A 27,676-nucleotide genomic window follows, 5' to 3' on the forward strand; every position below is an offset into this window, starting at 1 on the left:
GGATAAGATGTAGAGCAGAGAGAAAGAGAAAAAGAGAGATATATTGACCTGATGGATCAGATGAGAGCAACGTTTGGTAGATAAGAGTGATCTGAGAAGGAAAGAGCTTTCCAGCACATTTCTAGAGCTTTTCGTATCAGGTGTATATTTTGTGTGAAGTCTGGGGACACATACAGGGGTTGGAGAATGAAACTGAAACACCTGGTTTTAGATCACAATAATTGATTGTGGTGACGGACAGTTCTGGTGGAAACAGGAGAGTTGAGTTGCACATTGAATTCTGCGTGATTTGATCAGCCGTGGTTTTATGTTTTTTAGATACAATCCGGGTTAGCACCCGAACATCCCTTTCAGACAGCTTCCTCTTACAGCGTCCACAGTTAATCCTGTTGGATGTGGTTGGTCCTTCTTGGTGGTATGCTGACATTACCCTGGATACCGTGGCTCTTGATGCATCACAAAGACTTGCTGTCTTGGTCACAGATGCTCCAGCAAGACGTGCACCAACAATCTGTCCTCTTTTGAACTCTGGTATGTCACCCATAATGTTGTGTGCATTGCAGTATTTAGAGCAGAACTGTGCTCTTACCCTGCTAATTGAACCTTCACACTCTGCTCTTACTGGTGCAATGTGCAATTAATGAAGATTGAACACCAGGCTGCTCCAATTTAGCCATGAAACCTAAAATCCCACACTAAACTGACAGGTGTTTCAGTTTCATTGTCCAACACCTTTAGGTTTCTTTAATATCATGAATTTACTTAGTTAAGGACTAAAGAACATTAGTAAGTGCTTTGTGATGCTCATTGCTATCTTACACCCAGCCAACAGTCTATTAAAATAGCATCAGAGTTTAGGAATATATCTATACTGATGGGCGTGGTAGTGGTCTGGAAGTGAGGTAAATTTCTGGGGTCGGTAAACACACACACAGATGCGCTACAGAGTGCAAATCCAGCTTTTACATCAACATAATGAAGAATAAACAACAAAATAACATTTTATTTTCATATATTTATTGATAGCGGGGTGTCCACAAACTTATGGCAAGTCATGTATAACAACTAGACCAGGGGTTCTCAACTTTACCTTCATTTTCAAATTATGACACACTTTAATAGAACACAAATCCAACAAATTCATTTTTGAATAATAGCCTCCTTCAAAAACCCATTTAAACATAGATATTCGTACAATGACAAGTACAAAAGCTACTACAATAAAATTAATTATACCACAGTTAGTTCCGCTATCAGCCAGTAATGCACTGTAACCGAAGCTCTCCATGTAGTACTTCGCCACATACAGTAACCTAGCAACGATGCAGCGCTTACAAGCCAAACAGCACAAACGCAACTGGTGGAGTTTTTATAACCAAACATATCCTATTTTCTCCTCCTATTTAACTCTTTAAAATCTTTTAATAACCAGTGATAAAGGAACTGTGGTATAATAATTGCAATAATACACTTGAGGTTTGTGCTATAACATGTAATAATGGCACTGTTGTACTGATGATCTACGACCGCAGCACAGCTCAGCAGTGCTAATATTACACAATATAGCACAAACTTTTATAATGCCAAAAAATAATTGATTAAATATTATTTAATTATTTAACTTTTGGGTCCTTTTTAGCACCAACCAGTTGAGAATCGCTGGTCTAGACTGTCTTTCTGGGTGTTTCTGTTTTATTCTCCTATATATGTTTTATTCATATATTTTCACAAATGAGGATTTTGGGCGTAGTGTGGACGTAAATGCGCAATGCATCAGTAGAGCGTTGGTCATTAGCTGTGTTAATCACATCCGTCCCTCCGTTCATCTGTCCGTCTGTCTGTCCTAAAGTTGTGTGGGACTGTTCTGTGTGGCTGTTGTTACACGTTGTTACAACAAAAGCACAATGGCTAGATGGGAGCGTTTGATTGGACGGGAGGAGGAAGTGACCTGTGCTTTGTTTTCTTTGATGTCTTGATGATGAGTTGAGCTAGGTGTTCGTTGAATGTGAGAATGATGTCAGAGTTAGATGTGTGGTTTTTGAAACAGCTGTGTAAAAAAAAACAAAGAAGCGTTTTATCGAATATACGAGAAAGTATCTGAGAAATGAAGTGAAATAATGAAGAGATGATAAAAAATTCTATTTAAGATCAAAGGGGGCGACTTTGTACCTGTGTAAATGTTAAAGATCTTTGGTTTATCTGCCTTCTTTTTTGTGATGTCATTAGCGTCGTTCTACTCCGGACTGCAGTCTGATAGGCCCGGGGTTTGCCCTTTGACCTCCCGAGTGGGCGTTCGTCCGAACCGGGGTGAAGAACCCGAGAGAAATGGAGGAAAGGAGTGAGTAAGGGAGGATGTCTGAGGGGTGAGGGTACCCCACCCACCTAAACAAAAGAACGAAAGAACGTCACTGGTTTCTTTTTCCGTTTATGTTTGCCTGTTCTGGAGAGAGAGACTCTTTGGACCTTCTGGTTGTTCCGGTTCTTGTCCCACCATCTCGCTGGTCCAAGCCCCGCCCCCTCAGCCCTTAGGGGGAGGCGTGTCTCAATGGAGTTTTCCAATCAAACTTCGGAAGACCTGAGAACTGGTTACATTTACCTGCAAGCCCAGGAATGCACTATTGATTGATATTTGAAGAATACGAATAAACTTTAAAAAAAGAAAAACACTCAGTGTGTGTCGTCTGTTTGTTTTATTTAATTGTCACAAATGTAACATTGTAAAATCAGTAGTTAAAAATTAGTTTTTTATTCAATTTACAGTATAAAGCATGTTTTATACTTTTTAAACACAACAAATGTTGGCTAAAGTGCTGTCCAATACTAAATATGTTAAAGGACTAGGGCTGCAACAACTAATCAATTATTTAATTATTAGTTAACTATTTAAAATTAATTCGATTTAATTCGATTTATTTGATTAACTCGGACTAGGGCTTCCACAACTAATCGAATATAGAAATATTTGGCAACTAATATGGCTGTAATGAGGGTCAGTAAACCAACCAAAGCTAAGTGAAAAAGATTTACAGTAAGTTCATGGTAAATTAGCATTATTAGCTTTAATTATTTTTATTTTTTTTTCACTTCCACCTTAAATGTGGCCAATCGACCAGTAGTTCCAAATCAAGCCTTAGTTTTAATAAAGCTAATGTTAGCGACCATCTAATTTATATCTCACTACTGTTTAGCGAAGAAGTTTCTCTTAGCATTTTTTACCCTTCCACCTTACATGCCACCTTAAATGTGGCAGCCAGTAGTTCCTAATCAAGTTGTAGTTTTAGGTAAACTAACTTTAGTGACAAGTTCTATTGTTTCTCTTATTCAGTGTTACTAGAGTCTGCTAAAATAGTTAAACAAGATGAGTCTCATTTTAAGTAAATTTATATCTAACTCATGTTTAACGAAGAAGTTTCCCTTAGCATTTTCCCCAGAGTTTTCCCTTCCACCTTAAATTCCACCTTAAATGTGGCCTCTCACTCAGTGTTACTAGAAGCTGCTAGAGTAGTTAAACAAGATGAGTCTCAATTTTTAGTAAATTTGTATCTCACGTAACAAGTTAGCATTAGCATTTTCCCAAGAGTTTTCCCTTCCACCTTAAACTCCACCTTAAATGCGACCGCTCAAGTAGCAGTTGCAAAGCAAGTTGTTGTTTTAGTGAAGCTAACGTTATCAACAGGTTCTATTGTTTCAGTCACTAAGGGATACTAGAGGCTACTAGAGTAGTTAAACAAGATGAGTCTAAATTTTGTTAAATTTGTATCTCACTCATGTTTAGCAAACAAGTTACCCTTAGCATTTTTGCACCAGGAGTGGCAAAAAGTTATGCAAAAGCAGTGTGTAAAACTGGTGGAGGAGAACATGATGCCAAGATGCATGAAAACTGAATAAAAACTGATTTCAAATTGTTTTCTTTGCATTATTTGAGGTCTGAAAGCTCTGCATCTTTTTTGTTATTTCAGCCATTTCTCATTTTCTGCAAATAAATGCTCTAAATGAGAATATTTTTATTTGGAATTTAGGAGAAATGTTGTCTGTAGTTTATAGAATAAAACAACAATGTTCATTTCACTCAAACATAAACCTATAAATAGCAAAATCAGAGAAACTGATTCAGAAACTGAAGTGGTCTGACAATAACCCTGGTTTTTAATCACAGTTTTTTATGCATCTTGGCATCATGTTTTCCTCCACCAGTCTTACACACTGCTTTTTGATGCTTGGTGGTTTGATGGCTTGTGATCATCCATTTTCCTCTTGATTATAATCCAGAGGTTTTTAATTCAGTAAAATCAAATAAACTCATTATTTTTAGGATGTCTCTTATATTTTTTTCAGAGCTGTATAAGCAGATAGATCCTGCAGACACAGTCCAGTACAGTTCAGATGTAGACCTATAGATCTGCTTCTATACGCTGCAGTGAACACATCACTGGATACCTCCTCCACACTCGTCCTCAGGAGCCTGATGTCCTGAACCTCAGCGTGGATGAAAGGTATGAAGTCGGCCGAGGCAGCAGGCAGTGTGTACCTGACCCGCCCACCCACTGCAAATCAATAGCATGAGCCAGAAGCAGGAGAGATGCTCACCTTCACAGAGGAACATTCGTACCTTCAGGCGAATCAGACGGCTGAGTTACAGCCAGCCTGTTCAGCCAGCGTAAAGCTTTTATACAGAGATTTATTCTGATTTTGTACCTAAAAAAGGATCTGAAATCATGATTGGTCCATGATCCATATATAACAAGCAAAATGTCAAATTAACACCCATTCCATCAATCAAATGTGAGCAAAACTGTATATAGATTTTACCATTGGCGTAGGAACCGGGGGCGGTATGGGTGGATTTGTCTCCTCCAAAAAAATGATACTGCAGAAAAAGCAGAAATTGTTTTAAAATGAACTTTTATTTTAAAAGCGCACCGTAATCTGCACCCCCGCCATGAAAAGCACCTCCTCTTAGAAGCGCATTTCTAATTAAAGTTAGCTAAAGCAGTCAGCTCCGTTTTAATCAAGAAAACAGTGCGTACTTGCTGCCGAGAGAGGGTGCTTTTTCTGGCAGGGGTGCTGAATTCAGCACAACACCGGCTGTACACACAAGGTCAGTGATGAGAGCGAATAAAAATGACTTCTGGGCAATGTCTAGTTCTGCTAACAGACTGAGAGGTTTCTGGTTATCTAATGTTTATATTAACTGCTGCATAAAAATCTCGATGAAACGGAACGCTACATTTTTTGCTGCACAATACGAAATTGACTGGTGTGCTATAGATCACGAAAATAGGGCCCTCAGTGTTTTAACATCTCAAATAATGCAAATAAAACAAGTTCAGAAATCAATATTTGGTAGAATAACCCTGATTTTTAATCACAGCTTTTATGTATCTTTCAAATCTGGTAGAGAAGCTAACAGCATGGTAACAATTCTAATGGTACAGTAGCATTGCTAACAATGTGGTAGAGATGCTAACAGCATGGTAACAATCTGGTAGAGATGCTAACAGCATGGTAACAATCTGGTAGTGATGCTAACAGCATGGTAACAATTCTAATGGTACAGTAGCATTGCTAACAATGTGGTAGAGAAGCTAACAGCATGGTAACAATCTGGTAGAGATGCTAACAGCATGGTAACAATTCTAAAGGCATAGTAGCATTGCTAACAATGTGGTAGAGATGCTAACAGCATGGTAACAATCTGGTAGAGATGCTAACAGCATGGTAACAATCTGGTAGTGATGCTAACAGCATGGTAACAATTCTAATAGTACAGTAGCATTGCTAACGATGTGGTAGAGAAGCTAACAGCATGGTAGCAATCTGGTAGAGATGCTAACAGCATGGTAACAATTCTAAAGGCACAGTAGCATTGCTAACAATGTGGTAGAGATGCTAGCAGCATGGTAGCAATCTGGTAGAGATGCTAACAGCATGGTAACAATTCTAATGGCACAGTAGCATTGCTAACAATGTGGTAGAGATGCTAGCAGCATGGTAACAATCTGGTAGTGATGCTAACAGCATGGTAACAATTCTAATGGTACAGTAGCATTGCTAACGATGTGGTAGAGAAGCTAACAGCATGGTAACAATCTGGTAGAGATGCTAACAGCATGGTAACAATTCTAATGGCACAGTAGCATTGCTAACAATGTGGTAGAGAAGCTAACAGCATGGTAACAATCTGGTAGAGATGCTAACAGCATGGTAACAATTCTAAAGGCATAGTAGCATTGCTAACAATGTGGTAGAGATGCTAGCAGCATGGTAGCAATCTGGTAGAGATGCTAACAGCATGGTAACAATTCTAAAGGCATAGTAGCATTGCTAACAATGTGGTAGAGATGCTAGCAGCATGGTAGCAATCTGGTAGAGATGCTAACAGCATGGTAACAATTCTAATGGCACAGTAGCATTGCTAACAATGTGGTAGAGATGCTAGCAGCATGGTAGCAATCTGGTAGAGATGCTAACAGCATGGTAACAATTCTAAAGGCATAGTAGCATTGCTAACAATGTGGTAGAGATGCTAGCAGCATGGTAGCAATCTGGTAGAAATGCTAACAGCATGGTAACAATTCTAATGGCACAGTAGCATTGGCAATTATGCGGTAGAGGTGCTAACAGCATGGTAACAATTCTAATAGTAGCATTGTTAACGATGTGGTAGCGAAACTAACAGCATAGTAACAATTCTGTTGGCACCATAGCATTGCTAACTATGCTAATGGCACAGTAGCATTGCTAACAATGTGTTAGAGATGCTAACAGCGTAGTAATGATTCTAACACTATGGTATTGACGCTGAGCAAAGCTGGTGGATGGTACAGTTGCAATGCTAATGGAACAGTAGCATTGCTAACAATGTTGTACAAATGCTAACAGTGTGGTACCAATGCTAATACCATGTACAATGCTAATACCCCTGTGGTTAGATTTATGAATATACAAAAAAAGGTTTTAGCTCAATCTTAAATTAAGAAAGATTCAACACGTTATTGAAATTCATAATGCTGTACTATAACTGAGGCATTGTCCTCCTTTTTATATTCATCTTCCCTTCATTCCTTCATTTCTCTCTCTCTCTCTCTCTCTCTCTCTCTCTCCCTCAGGGTAATTATGAGTCTGTCACTACTGACTGCCCTTCTTAATGGCTCCCAGCGCTTTCAGTGCAGAGATGAGAAAAGGAGGGAGATTGGGTGAAAAAGGACAGATGAAGGAATAAAGGAATAGAGGAATAGAGGAATAGAGGGGTGGTTGAGGGGAAGGAGATTCTAGGAGGAATTGCAGAGATACTGTACCACAAATATATATATTCAAGTATTAAAAATACTGCTAAAAAAGAAAACTCTAATGTTAAACAAAAAATCTATATAGCAAATAAATTCACTTAACTAAAATATTTAATAGTTATTTTTTATTTCCACTGTATTGGATATTTTTTTGTATTTTATATTAACTTTTTATTTCATAAACCATCCCTAAACAGTAAAAAATACATGATCAAAAAGTGTTCTAAATCACATTAATTAGCTGTCATTAGCTGTTACTTTGCCTTAATGGCAGTGCGGTGCTCTCAAATATCTCAAATAGTATGAAGAAAACAAGTTCATATTACTTTAGAAACAACAATATGAATGTTTTAATAATTTAGTTGAAAAACCCTGTTTTTTAATCACAGTATTCATGCGTCTAGGCATCAGGCTCTTCTCCACCAGTCTTACACACTGCTTTTGGGTGACCTTGGTGCGTGTATGGTTCTTCAGATCTCTGTCTAACCATCATTGGTTCATCATTTCTTATTAATGAAGAACTTTTTTCTAGCTTTAAAAGACTTGAGCATATAGGAGCCTTCAGTTTCCAGCTGTTTTTTCCCTGCATGTCACTCCAGCTGTTATTTGCCATTCTTTTTGTAGGTCACTTGATGTCATCCTGCGGTTGCTAACTGATATTTGAATGAGTTGACAGTCAATTTCCAGACCTAAAACCCATTAAAAAACCTGGAATGTACTCAAGAGAAAGATGGATCATCATAGTCCATCAAACAAACGAAGCTGAACTGTTTGCAGAGGTCTAATAAGCATAATGTCACCCAAAAGAAGTGTGTAAGACTGGTGGAGGAGACCAGTACAGCAGGATTATTCCAGCAAATATTGAGTTCTGAACATTAGTATTGTTGTTTGTATTTGTTTCTGTTTGCATTTTTTCATTATTTAGACCATTTCTCATTTTCTGCAAAAAAATGCTCTAAATGTTAATATTTTTATTTGAAATATTGGGAGATATGTTGTCCTTATTTTACTGTAGTTTATAAAATACAACAACAATATTCATTCTACTCAGACCTGTAAATAGCAAAATCAGAGAAACTGATCTTTTAATTCTTTTCTTATTCTTTTTCTGACAACCAGTAATCAATAATATTCACTTTGCCTGTGAGTGGTTTTAACGTTACAGCTTAATCAGGGTATTTGTTTGCATTATAATATCATATAATAGTGAATATAATATGATGTATACTAGTGCATCTTGAAACATTTGAATATCATTGAAATAATATTTTAGTTCAGTAATTCAGTTTAAAGTGTGAAACTCATATATTATGTAGATGTATATAATAAACAGATGACACAGATGCTTATGGCTTACAGCCAATGAAAACCTAAAAATCAGTGTCTCCGAAAAATTTGAATATTGTATAAAACCAATTTGTATACTTTTGGCAGTGTGGGCAGTGTGTCAAGTCCTGCTGGAAAATGAAATCCACATCTTCATAAAAGTTGTCAGTAGCAGAGGGAAGCAGGAATGTGGTATCATCACAGGACTTGTGTGCTGTGTATCCAGTATGTATTTGCCCTAAAAGGCCCAAGCAAATATATTGATGCCACCTTCTGAATAAAGACACACTGTGGCTGCAACAGTGCTTTGTTCTTTATATCTGTGTGTGTGTGTGTGTGTGTGTGTGTGTGAGGGATACTGATTGATCCGTTAAACACAGCCCTCCGTCCAATTTTTTGCCATGCCCACCATCCTCCCTTCATTCCATCCCTCCTTTTCTTTGTTGATGCTTTTTATAGCATTGCCATGGAAGAGGGATGCAGTTGCTAGGTAACAGGCTGGCGTCTGAAAGTGTGTTGGGATGAGTGGCGGCTGCATTTACAGACATGAGCAGCAAAGCGACGTAAAGCTATGCCTGCGCCGCTGTGTGGGTATGTACCGGAATAATGGGGTTTATGGGGAACACATTCATTACTATGAATTAGAGCTGTCCCCTAAAATATCAAATACATGCTGATTCCACTGTAGCTAATGTAATAAATCACTATACAGTGACTAGAACTCACAATAGTAGAATAACATTTGTGGAATTACAGTAAACTGCAAATAAATGGGCAAAATATAAAAAATAAAAGCAAAATACTTCAGCACTTCTCTTTATTATTAGATAAAGGCCTGAGTTGTACACTCTAAGAAATATAAGTACAGATTTGTACTTAAAAGAGTACAAAGCTTGTCGCTGGGGCTGTACCTTATATTAAGGTTCAAAAAAGTACCTTTCAGTGAAAGTCCTTTTTTGTACCCATGGTTTTTGTGCCAGTATAGATTATAAAGATTATAAACATTATCATCAACTAAAAATGGCTCAAAAACTTGATGATACAAAATTGTCTGGCTTTCAAATAAAAAATGTGCAATTTAAATATATACTGTTCATTAGTACAGTGATGCAGAATACTGAATGTACCTTTTGGCTGCAGGTTAAATGGTACAAATTTGTACTTATTGCTGTCAGGAAAGACATTGTACTTCAGAGGGAACAAATCTGACCCTGTAAAGACCAATATTGTACCTTTGAGGGTACAATTATAAAGAATGTACCTTCGAGTACAAAAAAGTACTCATATCGTACCTCTGTTTTTTAGAGTGTAGAGAAACATGATAACGAGTATAAACTTTTGTCAAAACCCCCAAAATTGTGTGGACTGACCCCAAAAAAAACAAGTAAAACATATTTTGAGTATGTGTTATGGTTCTGAAATCAAATTTTCTGAAAAAAAAAAAAAGAAACTAAATGTTCTTGTTTAAGCGCCCCCCACTGACCAATCAGTGTTATTTTTGTTTTGTTTGCACTTCTACTTTTTTTAGAGCATAATAATAATAAATATTATAAATTATAATAATAGAAAAGAATAATAATAATAATAAAGAATATAAATAAATAAATAATAAAGAAGAAAAAGTAAAAGAAAAATCTAAGTGAAATTAATAAAAACAAAATAAGATAAAATAATAATAATAATAATAATAATAAATACGTATATAAATAAATACATATAAAATAAATACGTAAATAAATAAACAAATAAAGAAATAATAATGAGAAGAAGTAGAAGAAGAAGAAGAAACATTAAAATAAAAACAATAATGTTCTAATAAAAAAGAGAGAAAAAATATTAATAAATAAACAAATACAAATAAAAATACTAATAATGAGGAGAAGAAGAAGAAGAAGAAAAAACAATAATGTTCTAATAATAATAATATTTATAATAATCATACTAATAATGAAAAGAAGAAGAAGAGGAAGAAAACCCTAATAAATAATAATAATAATAATAATCATAATTTATTTAAGAGAGAAAAAAAATATATACATTTTTAAAACAGTTCAAGAAAATAAATACAAAAGTAATTTTATTGGGTTTTAAATGAATAAAATGATGAGAAACACACAGACTAACACAAGTTCATTATTACTATATATTATATTTTCTCTCTTACTCAGTGTTCCTGGAGGCTGCTAGAGTAGTTAAACAAGATGAGTCTCATTTTTAGTAAATTTGTATCTCTGCCATGTTTAGTGAGTTTATTGTTCCACCTTAAATTCCACCTTAAATGAGGTGACAGTTACATACAGAGAAAAAGAAAATCAATCCAGCCATGTAAATAATTTTGTAACTGTTTTCAAAGTCTTTTCTAACTTTGACATTGCGGGAAAGTGTTTAAATAAGTAAATGTAATAATAATACATTGAATATAAATGTCAGGTTAATACCTTTATTTAAACTTAAAAATACTTGTCTAATACTGTGTGTGTTCTTTATACAATTACAATCACTTTAGTACAAACACAGTTTGGTTTGTTATTAAATAAAATGCTGGAAATTTAGCTTTCCCCCTTTTTTTATCTGATTAATAATCGATTAATCGAAAGAAAAAAAAATAGTCAATAAAAAAGTAATTATTAGTTGCAGCACTAGATTGTACACCCCGTACATTTTTTGAGACAGATAACTGAGATTTTTATTTATTTATTTAGATTTTTTAATTATAAAGAACTGAAACACTTTCCCAGGTGTGTGAGGAGTTTCTAGCCAATGGGGAGTGAGCTGTGTCGTCATCAGCTTGTGCGTCTCTCACCTGGTGCAATTAGATGGGCAACAGTAGCGCGTCATATTTATACACACACTACACATTATTCCCCCATTTCACACTGCGTACATTATTAAATTATAAATAAAACTATATGTGTATCTAGTCTCGTGCACTTTCTACAGTATATAGAGGTATTTGGGTTAACTCCATCCTTGAGGTTAGTTTCTCCAGTCACTCCTGCTTCCTCCCACACCTGAAAACCAGCTAACCTGCTAATTAACTACATTTTAATACGGTTAATACAGCGCTTCACACCATAACCAACAGCCAGCTTTCTCTCAGGATCACTTCTGAGGAACACAGCTATTTTTAAGGTAAGTGAAGAGACAAAATAGCTGTTATTTGTGTTAAAATATTATATATAAGGCAAACAGAACACTTTATAAAGGTAAAACACTGATTTAACTAGTGCCTTAAACTACTTTAACTAATATCAGCTAACTAACTAACCTAGTTACCTATTAAATTGGTTAGCTATGACTTCTATGTAGTTACCTGACTGCATTATAAGCTACTACCTAACTAACTACCTATTTAATTAGATAGCAATCATAGCTAATTATCTAGTTACCTGACTACATTATAAGCTAACTAACTAACTAACTAACTAACTAACTAACTGGTTAATTAGTTAGCTTTCATAGCTAAATATCTAGTTACCTGACTGCATTACAAGCTAACTAACTAACTTACTTACTACATATTTAATTAGCTAGCTATTATGGCTAATTATCTAGTTAACGGACTGCATTGTAATCTAACTAACGGACTAACTAACTAACTAACTGGTTAATTAGTTAGATATCATGGCTAAATATCTAGTTACCTGACTATATTATAAGCTAACAAACACACTAACTAACTAACTAACTAACTAACTGGTTAATTAGTTAGCTTTCATGGCTAATTGTCTAGTTACCTGACTACATTATAAGCTAAGTAAGTGCCTACATAATTAGTTAGCTATCATGGCTAATTATCTAGTTACCTGACTACATTATAAGCTAACTAACTAACTAACTAACTAACTGGTTAATTAGTTAGCTTTCATGGCTAATTATCTAGTTACCTGACTACAATTTAATCCAATTAACTGCCAAGATAATTAGTTAGCTATCATGGCTAAATATCTAGTTACCTGACTATATTATAAACTAACAAACAAACTAACTAACTAACTGGTTAATTAGTTAGCTTTCATGGCTAATTATCTAGTTACCTGACTACAATTTAATCAAATTAACTGCCTAGATAATTAGTTAGCTATCATGGCTAATTATATAGATACCTGACTATATTATAAGCTAACAAACAAACAAACAAACTAACTAACTGGTTAATTAGTTAGCTTTCATGGCTAATTGTCTAGTTACCTGACTACATTATAAGCTAACTAACTGGTTAATTAGTTAGCTACCATGGCTAAATATCTAGTTACCTGGCTACATTATAATCTAATTAACTGCCTAGATAATTAGTTAGCTGTCATGGCTAATTAGTTACCTTACTACCTGACTGCATTATAAGCTAACTAACTAACTACCTAGTTAGTTAGTTAGTTGTTATGAATAATAATATAGTTACCTGACTAAAATATCTCAGAAGTTCATTTCCACACAGGTTTTACACAGGTTTTAAACAGGTTTTGTTACCACGGTATTTGGTCTATAAGCATAAAATCTCACCTCACAGGTATTTAATTAAACTAGATATTTTATATATATTAAATATAAATTAGTTGTCTGGGCCATATTTTGTTCACAGTTTAAATGACCTTTTTAATGTTCTTATATATTTTTTACTGTAATTATATATATATATATTTATGTTCCTATAGTTTTTTGTTTAATGCTCTTAATAGTTTTTTAATCGTTTCTATAATGGAACCAATGCTTGTTTTTATGTTGTGTTTTAGGTTGTAAAGAAACTAGGGGGCTGTCTAAAGGTTAATATGTTAGCAGAGTTCTGTGGTATAGCCTCCACAAAGTTCAGTAAATGTTCAGTAAGCTAATTGCTTACAAATTAAACTGTCCAGAATTAACTGTTAGTGAAATGTATAAGTTATGTTTCTATTGTGAGATATCTGTTCACAAGTATTCGACAGTTCCTACATTTTGGGCTTCATAATAAAAGCCCCCAGGGTAGATAATATTATTAAATAGATGTATACAAAAATCAATTGCTAAATTGACTAACATAAAAACTTTTTTTTTTTTTGGACTATTTTATTTGGACTAAGTAAACTTGGTATTGTGAATTTTGTTAATGTTCACGTCTCATTTTTAATGATTTTAAGCAGAATTGGAATATGTTGTCATTACACAGCAAAATATTTCAGGTATTAATATAAAAATGTAATAGAGAGTAGTTACTCTTTATGACACATTAGAGTCGTGTAAAATAGTAGTGTAAAATAACCTGAAAATAACCTCTGAATGTCTTCTATAATAATATTGTATAAGATTTCGGTGAATAAAGTTGCAGCTTTAGGGTTGTAAGAGATACACAGTATTTACAGTATCTGTTACTGACTGATGTTTATTACAGAGAGATTCATTCAATTGCTTCATTTGCTTCTCAGCTAAAATTAATTTGAAATAAAAAAAAAAATTAATATAAATTTAAAATTATTTTAATGCGACTAATTTAGATTAATTTCTCACAAAGCATGTTATTTGATTTGCACTATTTTTTATTATGTTAATATTTATATTAATAATATAATTCATAATTAATGTGTTTGCTGTAGGCTGAAGCAGAATTTGATTTCTTTACACAGTATTTTCCTGATTCCTGTTAAATCAGACTGGTAAACATGTTTCTATGACTATGAAAGGAAGAAAAGCCCATTACTGAACTCCATTGCGTCATACTGTTCTGAGATAAGTTTGTGTATGAATATGGGGACATCTAGTGGATGATTTTACAATTTCATTTTTTTATTTTATTTTACACCATCCCTCTGTTTTAACACTGTTTAATATGCCCTATTAGGAAATAAAAGTAAAGTCCCCAGCACCATCATAAGAGCTAATAAATCACCATTACATTACATATTCAGCCAGGGCTGGGCGATAGGGTCCTAAAATAATATCACAATATTTCAGGGTATTCTTGCGATAACGATATTCTTGGCGATATGATACTTTTTTTATTTTTTAAAATATACTACTGAACAAAATAAACATTAAAGTTGTATTCATTATTATTTGAATATCATATGAAACTCAAATATTATATAGATGTATTAAACACAAAGCTTACAGCCAACAAAAGCCCAAAAATCTGTGTTTTAGAAAATTAGAATATTATATACAGTAAGAACAATGGGTAGTTTTGGCAGTGTGGGCAGTGTGCCAAATCCTGCTGGAAAATGAAATCTGCATCTCCATAAAAGTTGTCAGTAGCAGAGGGAAGCTGTAAGATATGAAGTGCTGTAAGATTTTGTGGGAAAACAAAACTGCACTGACTTTAGACTTGATAATAAAACACAGTGGATCAACACCAGCAGATGACATGTCTCTCCAAACCATCACTGATTGGTGGAAACTTCACACTAGACCTCGAGCAGTTTGGACTGTGTGTCTCTCCACTCTTCCTCCAGACTCTGATCCCTTGATTTACTTTAAATGAAATGTAAAATTTACTGATGATCAGTGATGGTTTGGAGAGTCATGTCTGTCATCTGCTGGTGTTGATCCACTGTGTTTTATTATCAAGTCTAAAGTCAGTGCAGTTTTCTGGATGTTTTTATTTAGCGTTTTTTATTGTTCTGGTAATGTTGCTGCAGGATCACTTGAGTCTGTTTTCACTTTCATTCATAGCATTTTCATAACGTGACATATAGTAATGGTTTGCTTCACAACGTTATTTGACGATTCTCACATAACATTTCCATTATGTTAGTATTTATCTAGCTGGGAACTTGTTATATTTATATTTAAAAACGTTCTAATAACGCTGCGACGCAAACCTTTTATTACACATTTTCAGAATGTTCTTAGAACATCATTTGTGAATAATATTATACACTAAAATATAGCGTCTTATCTCCCACCCCTAATTATCACATCAATGTACTACTTTTTTTTGTACTGTTTTTATCAAAAGAAAAATTAAAACTGTTCTTCTCATTTCCCATTATATATCTACTAGAGAAAGAATATATCCATTCAGTATCATTTATTTTACTTTAATCCTGGATATATGGAGATATTTGGAGTGCATTATTATTATTAGTATCATGATATTCTGGATCATTGACTTCTGTTACAAATCTGATTAAATTATTGTATTTTTAATATCTCAATTAGGGGTGTGCCCTATTATATTATATCATATCGTATGCATTAATAAAATTTCATTTTCATTTAGCTGCAGTAGTGTATTCTTTAAATATATATTTTTTTAATTCAGTGTTTTGTCATATCGCCAAGAGTATCGTTATCGCAAAAATACCATGAAATATCATGATATTATTTTAGGGCCATATCGCCCACCCCTACCTTAGCTGGTCCAAATAAATTTAACTCTTGTTTGTCCAAATTTATGTGGCAATAAAACCTAAAATTATTATTAATAATAAAATAAGAATAAAAACAACCACTTCAACTGTAACAATAATTTTAATAAATACTCTTAGTGTTTTTCACACAGGAAATATTGGGGTGGGTTCGAATCTCAACCCCCCCACAGAGTAACCCCATACAAATGATAACGATAAGAACACGCAAAACTCGTACATACGTACGTACGTCACATACGCACACACACACACACACACTCCCGCGGACAGTCTGAAAAATACTGTCAAATACCAGGTTGAACCTTTTTAAAGTTTAAAGTGTGTCCCGGCTCCGTTCAGTTCAACGCAAGTCTCAGAATTCCTTATTCTGGAACGAGATCGTCTTAAAAATTCATAGCGTTTTTTTCTCAAGAACGTCCTGCGATTCCAGCGTCCTGCCAGAGGGGGTGCTGATGATGCACCGCAAAGTATAGACATGTCCCGTTCTCCTGGATCAGTGGGTGGGAGGAGTCAGTGGGTGGGCGGAGTCAGCATATGGGCATATTGGGTCTCAGCTGAAGAGGTAAAGAAGTGGGTGTGGCTATATATATATAAACATATGTATACACACAGTACCAGTCAAAAGTTTAAAAAAAGTTTGGACACACCTTCTCAGTTAATATTTTTATTTTTTTCCTACATAGTAAATCAATGCTGAAGTGATACTCTTGCTCGTCCTCTCCTGGCGTGCTCCTGACTGATGAGTGCCAGTTCCATCATTACAATGTTTTACATGGTCTTTTTTGCAACTGCACTTAAGGATACTTTCAAAGTTCTTAAAAAATCTTCTTTTTCAGCATGACTGACCTTTATTTTTACTTAAAAAAAATATATATATATATTTTTCTTTACTTAGTTGAGTAGTTTGTGCTTCTACCAACTCTACCTCTTCACTACTTTACATCTGATGCTCTCAAACTCTCAAACGACTCTTGATGAGTTCAGCACAGCTGTTAGCCGAAAGCCTGAGTTCCAGGTGACACTACCTCATAAAACTGATAATTTTTGCAAGAGGTGCTACTTTGAAGAATCTAAAATATAAAACATATTCTGGTTTATTAAATAATTCCATATGTTTTTTCTTTATAGTTTGAATGACTTTAGTATTAATCTACAATGCAGAATATATTAAAATAACTTAAAAACACAGAATTTAAGGTACTGTATGGTACTATATATATATATATATATATATATATATATATATATATATATATATATATATATATATATATATATATATATATAAACAGGTAGTAGAATGTTTTTTTGAACATTTATTGCATTAATTGATGGAGAACCCTCATATGACCGTTAAAAAAACGTCCTTGTTTGAGAATGTTCGCTGTTTAGCTGTTAGCCATTTAGCCATTTTTGTCCACTTTAGGAAAAATCCATATTCATACACACACTCTCACATTTACACTCTTACACACACACACTTACACACAGGCAATATGTAAAGTACTATACATCAGAACACGGAGACGAAGAAGGCCTCTGCATTAAAGCACGGGCTCCTGGGGGTCCGCTGGACTTCACATTAACACGGCTCCTGCTTCTGATTAGGTCTGGCAGAGAGGCCTTGAGATGTTCAGTCTTTGTATCATCATCATCATCGTCACCCTCTTCTTTTTTCCAAAGAGAAATAAAAATAAAAAATAAAATATTATACTTATACTGTACATCTATTTCAATTGCATTAAACCTACAGTGAACGCGCCCGCAGAGAGGCCTGCAGTTTAAACCCCATATACAGTATATTCATTCCCATATAAGGGAAATATAAATATATAGTAGTGCATCTAAAAAAAATAGAATATCATTTAAAAGTTACTTTATTTATTTTATTGTTGCTGATTACGGCTTAAAGCCAACGAAAACCTAAAAAAAATCTCAGAAAATTTAAATATTATATACTGTAAGACCAATTGGTACTTTTTTCAGTGTGGGCAGTGTGCCAACTCCTGCTGGAAAATGAAATCCACATCCATCTCCATAAAAGTTTTTACATTTTGAACTGAATTACTGAAATAAAGTCACTTTTCAATCATATTCGTATTATTTGAGTTGCACTAGTGTGTATATATATATATATATACATATATACAGCTCTGGACAAAAAATAAAAAAAACACTTAAAAATATTATTTTTTTTATTTTACCAAATTCCTAATTAAGAGGAAGATGGATGACCACAAGCCATCAAACCAAACTGAACTGCTTGATTTTTTTTTTGCACCAGAAGTAAAGCAGCATAAAGTTATCCAAAAGCAGTGTGTAAGACTGGTGGAGGAGAACATGATGCCAAGATGCATGAAAAAACTGTGATTAAAAACCAGGGTTATTCCACCAAATATTGATTTCTGAACTCTTAAAACTTTATGAATATGAACTTGTTTTCTTTGCTTTATTTAAGCTCTTTTTTATTTCAGCCATTTTTCATTTTCTGCAAATAAATGATCTTAATGAGAATATTTTTATTTGGAATTTGGGAGAAATGTTGTCGGTAGTTTATAGAATAAAACAACAATGTTCATTTTATTCAAACAAGTAAAGTGTTCTCTTAATTTTTCCAGAGCTGTATATATATATATATATATATATAATATATATGTATATTAAAAAAGAGATTTTTTTCATTGAATATTGACCAAGGTGAACAGTTGAGGGAGTGGTGCAAGCAGTTTGGCGCACTAGCTAACCTACTAATCTACTCTTCCATATAGCAGGGTCTGTACAGACCACACCGGGGGGTTTGGGAGAAACTGGGGTTCACAGACCTGGTGAGAAATAGTGAATGGTGTGCACACTTGATGCACACTTCAGACCAGGCTAAATCAGTGCTAAAGTAGCTCACCATCACTTTTATAGACCAACAAAAAAGAGCCTATGTGGTCTAAGAGGTCACAGGGTCATTTATCCACCAATATCAACCAAGTACTTATCCACGTATAGTGACTAGTAGTGTATATAGTCTGGCTAGGATTTTAACCCTTTGTTCACTATATAGAACATGCATTTCACCATACAGCAAACTCTGTGTTTAATATACAGCACCAGTCAAAAGTTTGGACACACCTTTCTTATTAAATGTATATTTTTCACTACATAGTAAATGAATAGTGTAGTGATCCAGACTAGGAAGGAATACATAAGGAATCATGTAGTAACTTAAAATAAAGTGTTAAACAAACCAAAAAAATACTCTGTGAAGAAGCATTTAGGTGCTTTTATCTGGCTTTCTTTTCTGGCTTGGTCCTGATGAGTGCCAGTTTCAGCATCATGACAAAGTGTATTTGCGGTGACTGCACTCAATGATACTTTTTAAACTTATTTATATTCAAATACTATTTTTAGTTAATGGATTTTTTCATAGTATATATTTTTTATTAATTTCCAGAGCTGTATATTGAAAATGAATAGTCAAATATTTTCTTATATAATGGTTGTGTGGCATTAAATCCTATTTTTTTATAAATTTTATACATTTTGTATTATCTAATTCTCTAATTCCAGCAGAAAGGTTATGGTATACCATATCAAACTATACACAATAGTATATTGTTACAGTTTGTGAAACAATATTGTTATAGTTTTTGAAATTATATATATATAAAAAAAAAATCCATATTGTGATAATTAACTAAAAATAGTATTTGTATTTGTTTTGTTATTTACGTTAAAGCTTTACGGGTATTTGTATTTATGGGTATTTTTTGTATTTAAATAGTTTTTTGCTACATTATGTTAATTTATTTGGTTACAATATTATTATTTTATATAAAATAAGACCAACACTGAGATATATATATATATATAAATATAAATACCAACAGTGTGCAGATCTGGATCTGTCCTCAAAGATAAAAGTTTATATTCTTCTTTTTTTTTTAATTTCTTAAAGTAATTTTAGTAGTTCTTACCATAATCAGGATTAGAACATTGAAATAATGATTCGAACTCTTGACGAGGCACAGCTGTTAACTGAAAGCCATTCCGGGTTTGTTTAACACTTCTTTTAAATAATTTCATAGTTTGGATCAATTATTAATTAATCCAACTTTATTAATATTTACTTATTAGCATTTTAGACAAATAAGATTGACATTCAAGGTACTTCTTGAATGTGATTTGAAGAAAATATAAAAAAATATGAAGAAGGAAAGAAAGATAATAATTTAATCTAAAATAGACAAGATAAAACAAATTAAATGTTAAACACTGCATACATAGGTTTTTAGTTTGCGCTTAAAGATGTCAATGTTTTGGATGAGTTTAGTATTAGTCTACAATGCAGAACTTTATTTTAAAATAATGAAAAGACACTGAATTTAGGGTTTGTCCAAACTTTGACTGGTACTGTATAGTAAACGTAATATATACTGTTTAATAAAGGCTGTTCACCTTAAAGCAAAACTCTATATTTTCTGTATAGCAAATGCTATAAATAGTGAGCAATAGTGAGCACTCTTAAACTGTTAAAAAGAACTGACTGGCTGAGGGTGTGTCTGCATGTCTGAGTAAAAAGTGCTGGCGGTGTAAATGTCCTGTGGGCGGGGCAATGTCCTGTGGGCGGGGCGGTGTCCTGTGGGCAGGGCCTCAGTCTCCCCGTGCTCCTATAGGAAGTGCTGCTCGCACAGCGCGGGCGGAGGGTGCTGCCCGCACAGGGGCACGGTGCTGTCCTGGCTCTGCCCCTCCATGTCCATGTCCAGCAGGGTCTGGCGGGTGGCGCTGACCCCGGCGCTGACCCCGCTGTCCCCCGAGCCCAGCGGACTGTCACAGCTGCTGCCCGGGGACGAGCTGAGCGTCCGGGACAGGGACGACAGCTTCCAGGGGTCCGGCCGGGCGCGGGCGGGCGTGGGACGGGGGCGCGGGGCGAACTCCAGGGTCTTGGGGCGCTCCAGGGTGCCGCTGTGCCCGTCAGGGGCGGGGGTGGTGGTGGTGGTGGGCGCAGGTGGAGGGGGCGGGGGCGGAGCTTTACGCCGGTGTGCCAGGGGGAAGACTGAAGACGGGTCAGGCAGACGGGGGATGTCCAGAGTGTCCCGAGAACCTGAGAGAAAATATTAAATAATCCAGATAAATATACAACTCTGGAAAAAATAAGAGATCACTTAAATTTTATGAGTTTCTTTGATTTTACCAAATTGAAAACCTCTGGAATATGTTAAAAATGTAAAGATAGTGAAACTGGCACTCATCAGGAAAGGTGCTCCAGAAAAGAAAGAACTCCAATGCTCCAATTCAAATAATTTAGAATCAATCATTATCATCTAATTTATGCAACTACATTAGTTTGCAACTACCTAGCAGCATTTTAGCATCAACCTAGCAACCACTTAGCAACACCACAGCAACCACCACGGATACCATAGCAACACCTTAGCAACCACTTAGAAACAACATAGCAACCCACACAGATACCATAGCAACAACTTAGCAACCATTTAGCAACTGTTAAGCAACACCAGCAACCACCTAGCAACACATTTAAACTACCTAACAACCACTTAGAAACACCACAGCAACCAACCACAGATACCATAGCAACCCCTTAGCAACCACTTAGAAACAACATAGTAACCAACACCGATACCATACAACACCTTAGCAACTGCTTAACAATACCACAGCAGCCACCACAGATAATAGCAACAACTTAGCAACCACTTAGAAATACCATATCAACCAACACCTTAGCAACCACCTAACAACCACTAAAAACCAACATAGCAATCAACTCAGATACCCTAGCAAACACCATAGCAACACCTTAGGAACCACCTAGCAACACCGTAGCAACAAGCCACAAATCAGCACTGCAAACACACTCTGAGTTTCTGCAGGAACTGTAATCTAGCTCTGACCCACCTGTGTGCGGTGCAGCAGTGGTGGTGGGCGGGATGGGCATGCTGCCATCCGATGGCGTGCGGCGATGCCCCACCACAGTCTGTGCCCGCGGGCGTATGGCCCCGTCGGAGGGCGTGCGGCGGTGCCCGCGGTTCAGGGCCATGGCGGCGGAGACGTGGGTGGGGGTGAGGGACTGGTTGGGCTCCCGTTTGAAGCTCTCGGCCCGCAGGTCCAGCAGGGGGTTGAGGGCGGGGGCGGGTGCGGGCGATGCAGCGGGCGGGGCGCTGCCCGGTGTGGGTGGCAGGTCGTCGGGGTCAGAGGGCAGCAGGGACTTGGTGGAGTTGCAGTCGGACAGTGAGGACAGGGACAGCAGCGTGACGGAGGGGGACGGGTCCAGGCAGGGCAGGGCGGAGTCGTGGTGCCGGCTGTGGGACAGGGACAGGGTGCGGCTAGGGGGAGACGTGCTGCGGCGGAATCGTCCCGTACGCTGGAACAGACCCTCCTTCTTCCTGCGCTGCTCCTCACGCATGTCCTGCTCGTCCTGACTCACCTGTACAGGAGGAACACAGGTACACATTACTGCAGGATCACCTGTGTGCCCTTATTAACATCATTAAATATATTTAATTAACTTAATTAACTTAAAATCCTTATATTGTGGATAAGATAAGATAACATAAAATAAGATTTAATAAGAAGGAAATTTGCAATTTTTCAGCAGCACAGAGAAAAGGACAGAAAAACAGGTCAGGAAAATATATAAACAAATATATAATAAAAAACTATATATACAAAATATTACAGGAAATATATAAAAATACTAATGTGATTTTTTCATTTGTTGCTTTTTCATGGTAGACAGGAAACCAACAACCATATATATTATCTCTGTTGTTCATGCATATTTATATATTTATACCTATATATTCCTAAACCTTTTGTAATTTTCTTTTATATATTTCTTATATTTTATTCATTTTAATTCTGTAATCCTGTAACAGCATTTTTATTCTAATTATTTTGGTTTATTTTTCTTCTTTTAAATATATATATATATATATTTATATATAATATATATATATATATATTTTATTTTTATTTCCATTTTTATTGTTATTCTCTTACATGTTTATGTGCCTCACTTTGTATTTCTAATTTGTAAAGCACTTTGAATTAACATGTTGTATAAAATGTGCTATATAAATAAACTTTAACCAAATTTGTATTAATTAGAAGTATAACTCGGGCTGCAAATTTCGAGATATAGACTCTGTTCCAACTCTAAAATGTGCGTAATTATTGGGGTTGTATACAGCTTTATGTTCGAATGTACGGTTTTCATAAAAACTTCATTAATGTCTGAGGCCAAAGAGCCAGTGGGCGTAAGCAAAGGGCGGAGGATATGTCAGTCATTTTTAATTGAAGTCAATCACACAAGTGTTTTTTTTTCACCGTTAGCAAAAAAAAAACGAAAATACTTTAGTAAAGATACACAAATATATAATAAGCAAATTCTTATATTTTAAAATAGACTAAAAAACTAGACAATTGTAAGAAACTGTTGATTTGTATTAAGGAAAGTATTAAATTTAAATTGAAGTTCAGGAAAGACACAATGTTATTATTTTTATTCATTATACTTTATCAGATGCAAATTTACTTCAATATTTAAAATATTTAATATTTAATTTAAGTAATAATTTTAATAGGGATTTTCAGGATTTTTTTATTAAATATGAAACCTTAATATGTAATGCTTGCACAGAAATCCGTATAGTTTGCAATATTATTAGCATCATGTCAAGTTTTTTTTTAATTGTTCAGGCCAATGCTTGATTTAAGGTTGATCAAATTAAAAACACAGTTTAAACAGATTAAAATAAACCCCGGATTGGGTGAGGTAGTCTAGTTTTGGTATATGCAGTGTAAACTTAGCCTTTATTCTGTACCTGCAGGCGTCCGAGCTGGAGGAGATCTGCGCCGAGTCCCACCGAGGCCAGGATGGAGGCGCAGCCCAGCAGCAGCAGGTCGCTCTTCTTCCTCTGACTGCAGCGCCGCAAAGAATCCTGGGAACTGACGCCCGGTCCGACCCCCACCCACGCCTGACTGCTATCCTCCGCTGCCCCGTTACTGCTGCCCTCCGGCGCCAAGCGCTCCTCAAACTCACAGTGCTCCTCTACACACAGAACACCGACACAGAGACCACAGGTTAGAGAAACAAGACTCCACTTCAGTTTCTAAATCAGATTATCTGATTTTGTTATTTATAGGTTTATGTTTGAGTAAAATGAACATTGTTGTTTTATTCTATAAACTACAGACAACATTTCTCCCAAATTCCAAAAAAAAATTTTTTAGTCATTTAGAGCATTTATTTGCAGAAAATAAGAAATGGTTGTTCATAAAGTTTTAAGAGTTCAGAAATCAATATTTGGTGGAATAACCCTGGTTTTTAATCAGTATATCTATATCTACACCCTGGGACTCTATTGACATTTTATAGTATATTCTGTTCATGTACACTCCTGGACACTCTGGACACTTTACTGTATATTTGCACTCTTGGACATTATGGACATTTTATGGTACATCCTGTATTTTCACACCTCTGGACACTACACTACTCACTTAACTTAAATGCAATACATGCACAGGTTTTATGTTTAGTATTTGTCACATCTGCTAATACCAGCTGTCTCCTATACTTAATTTAATTTATTCTGTATTACTGCACTACCTCATTACTACGATTACTACTGATTACTTCCACACTTTGTATAGCTTTTGTCTTTATATATGTATGTATATATTGTCCAAATCTCAGTTTAGAATCGTATAGTTTAGAGTTTTATATGTCTTGCTGTGCTCTTACTGTACTCCCCCTATTGCTGTTTGTTTATACTGTGTTGTGTAATTGCTACTGGCTGCTATATTTCCTTCGGGATCAATGAAGCATCCGTCCATCCATCCATCCATCCATCCATTTATCCATCCATCCATCCATCCATCCATCCATCCATCCATTTATCCATCCATCCCTCCCTCCCAGTTTTCATGCATCTTGGCATCATGTTCTCCTCCACCAGTCTTACACACTGCTTTTGGATAACTTTATGCTGCTTTACTCCTGGTGCAAAAATTCAAGCAGTTCAGTTTGGTGGTTTGATGGTTTGTGATCATCCATCTTCCTCTTGATTATATTCCAGAGGTTTTCAATTTGGTAAAATCAAAGAAACTCATCATTTTGTGTTTGAATCTAGAACAGGAGAATTTAGACTGGGCTGATGAGAATATCTGTGTGAAGGATCCAGGTGTAACTCACCCATCTCACTGAGGCTGGAGAAGCCGGCGGTTATAGGAATGTGTTTTGGGGATTTGCCCAAATTAGGAGCGCTGGAGGACCACACCTTCCCCTCGCCGAGAGACTTTAACCTGGAATAAACACAAAATCACATATATCACATATTCATAAATACTCAAATCACAGCAGACAATCTGTCTAACCTGGGCCTGAGTAAAAAAAAAGTACAGTATTTGCCCCCAAAACGTTTTTGAGCTATTCAGAGGTGAACTTGTTTGTGTGCTTTGGGTCATTGTCCTGCTGCAGAACCCAAGTACTCCTGAGCTTCTAAGGAACAGATGGCTGGAACTTATTCTCCTTCAGGATTTTTTAATAACCAGCAGAATTCCTGCTTCTATCTATTACAGCATTAAGTTATCCAGCAGCCCCAGACCATCATAACACACTACCACCACCATGTTTTAACTACGTTCAGTATGATGTTCTTTTATTGCTGAAATTATGTGTTTATTATATGGTTTTACACCAGATGTAATGGATGGACACAAGCCTTCCAAAAAGTTCCACTTTTGTCTCGTCAGTCCAAAAAGTTATTTAAATATTTACCCAAAAGTTCTGGAGATCATCAAGATGTTAATTGGTAAATGTGAGACGGGTGGTTGTGTTGTTTTTGGCCTCAACTGAGGCGAGTGAGTCTTTAAATGTAGTTCTGGGTTCTTTTGGGATCTCCTGGATGAGTTCTTCATGCCCTTTTGGAGTAATTTTGTTTGGTCGGCCGGTCACTCCTGGGAAGGTTCACCAGTGTTCCATGTTTTTTCTCCATTAGTGAATAATAGTGAATCACTGTGGTTCTCTGGAGTCTTAAAGCTTTAGAAATGACTTTATAACCTTTTCCAGACTGATAGATAATCAATCATTTTGTTTTTTGTCATCTGTTGTTGAGTTTCTTCAGATGGGGGTATAATAATAATAATGTGCTGCTTTTTGAGATCTTTTATCTGCTTCATGTTGTCAGACAGATTCTATTTAAGTGATTTATTGATTCTACAGGTCTGACAGTAATCAGGTGTGGTTGTGATAAGTTTTAGTCAGTGTTTGAGTGGTGGTATATTTACCTGTCCTCTCCTCCTGCACGTTCTCTCTGATGGGTGGAGCTAGGACCCCAGGTACGCCCCTTCTTTTTGGTCCCTGCTAGGTCGTCCTTTTTAGGCGCAGATGTACGCCCCCACGTGTTCCTCCCATCACTAGGGGTCACTGCAGATCAATAGAGAAGTATGAAACAATTATTAATTATTTGGAGGAAGAAAAGACATCTCAGTGTGTTAATAAAGAGTTCATCTCTTAGTGTTTTGGTAAATACTAATCTTATATTTTATTTAATGCCACAGTTACCTTCAAAGGAGAGCATATCAGACTGTAGTCTGCACGTTTAACGTGTTAAAACAAGCTACGTGGGACAAACCGTTAACCGCTAATATCACCCTGACTTACCGGAACACTCCTTCCTCAATGTAGTGCTGTCAGGAGGTAGCTGTTAGCCGCTAATGCTAATGCTCCACCCTTAGTGCTGTAGAAATTTTGGAATCTAAGCTTACGTAAATAAATGGAAGTGCTTTACTCACTGTATTAAAAGTTTTTTAATCCAGTTCGCCTTATATATGAAAATAGCCAAGAAAATAGACATTTATTGATAATGCACCGAAAAATGTGGTATATGCAACATAATTTTTTTGGCGTAAATTTCACGACACAAAATTCACCCCATGGTGTCAGATCACCTGAGCCATTATTTAGCTCTGATTAATCTGAATTACGGATAACACTGGGCAGAAATGGTGCAGTTTGTAGCCCGTATTTAGCATTTAATTGCTGAATTAATTCAGTTTACTGTAGAAGGTGTGATGCTACAGGTGTGATGCTGCAGGTGTGATGCTGCAGGTGTGATGCTGCAGGTGTGGTGCTGCAGGTGTGATGCTGCAGGTGTGATGCTGCAGGTGTGATGCTGCAGGCGTGATGCTGCAGGTGTGATGCTGCAGGTGTGGTGCTACAGGTGTGATGCTGCAGGTGTGATGCTGCAGGTGTGGTGCTACAGGTGTGATGCTGCAGGTGTGGTGCTGCAGGTGTGATGCTGCAGGTGTGATGCTGCAGGTGTGGTGCTGCAGGTGTGGTGCTGCAGGTGTGATGCTGCAGGTACTCACAGCGAATGGCTCTGAGACGGGGGATGACCCCGGGACTGGCTGGAGGAGTGGTGCTCTCACTGCCCTGAGTTTTCCTCTTATCCACACTGGGGGACGCCTGCACCGTGATCTTATGCTCAAAATCTGTAAACAACAATAAAAAACATATATTCACACATATATACAGATCAGCCATAACATTAACTCACTGTGCATTTTATCAGCTCCCATGTTTTACTCTTTAATAGATGTTTTATTAGTATAGTAAGTAAAGGTGTCAAAAGTATCTCCATTTATTACTCTGTAGGTAGAAGTTTAGAAACTAGTGTCAATTCAAGCTTTTTACTCTTT

General features: G+C 36.0%; 1 protein-coding gene across 1 annotated transcript in view; it reads right to left on the reverse strand.

Moving 5' to 3' along the window:
• Positions 1–19,870: 19,870 nt before the first annotated feature.
• Positions 19,871–27,676, reverse strand: part of map3k10 (mitogen-activated protein kinase kinase kinase 10) — a 69,552-nt gene continuing 61,746 nt past the window's right edge. The window contains exons 7-12 of the mRNA XM_022664947.2: positions 27,347–27,469; positions 26,264–26,402; positions 25,170–25,279; positions 23,797–24,023; positions 21,869–22,397; positions 19,871–21,050 (exon numbers count right to left, since the gene is read on the reverse strand). Coding sequence (XP_022520668.2) covers positions 20,617–21,050; positions 21,869–22,397; positions 23,797–24,023; positions 25,170–25,279; positions 26,264–26,402; positions 27,347–27,469 — 1,562 coding nt within the window. The 3' untranslated portion in view covers positions 19,871–20,616. The remainder of the gene's footprint in view (positions 21,051–21,868; positions 22,398–23,796; positions 24,024–25,169; positions 25,280–26,263; positions 26,403–27,346; positions 27,470–27,676) is intronic.

The sequence above is a fragment of the Astyanax mexicanus genome, chromosome 9, assembly GCF_023375975.1.
Source record: "Astyanax mexicanus isolate ESR-SI-001 chromosome 9, AstMex3_surface, whole genome shotgun sequence".
Classification (NCBI taxonomy): domain Eukaryota; kingdom Metazoa; phylum Chordata; class Actinopteri; order Characiformes; family Acestrorhamphidae; genus Astyanax; species Astyanax mexicanus.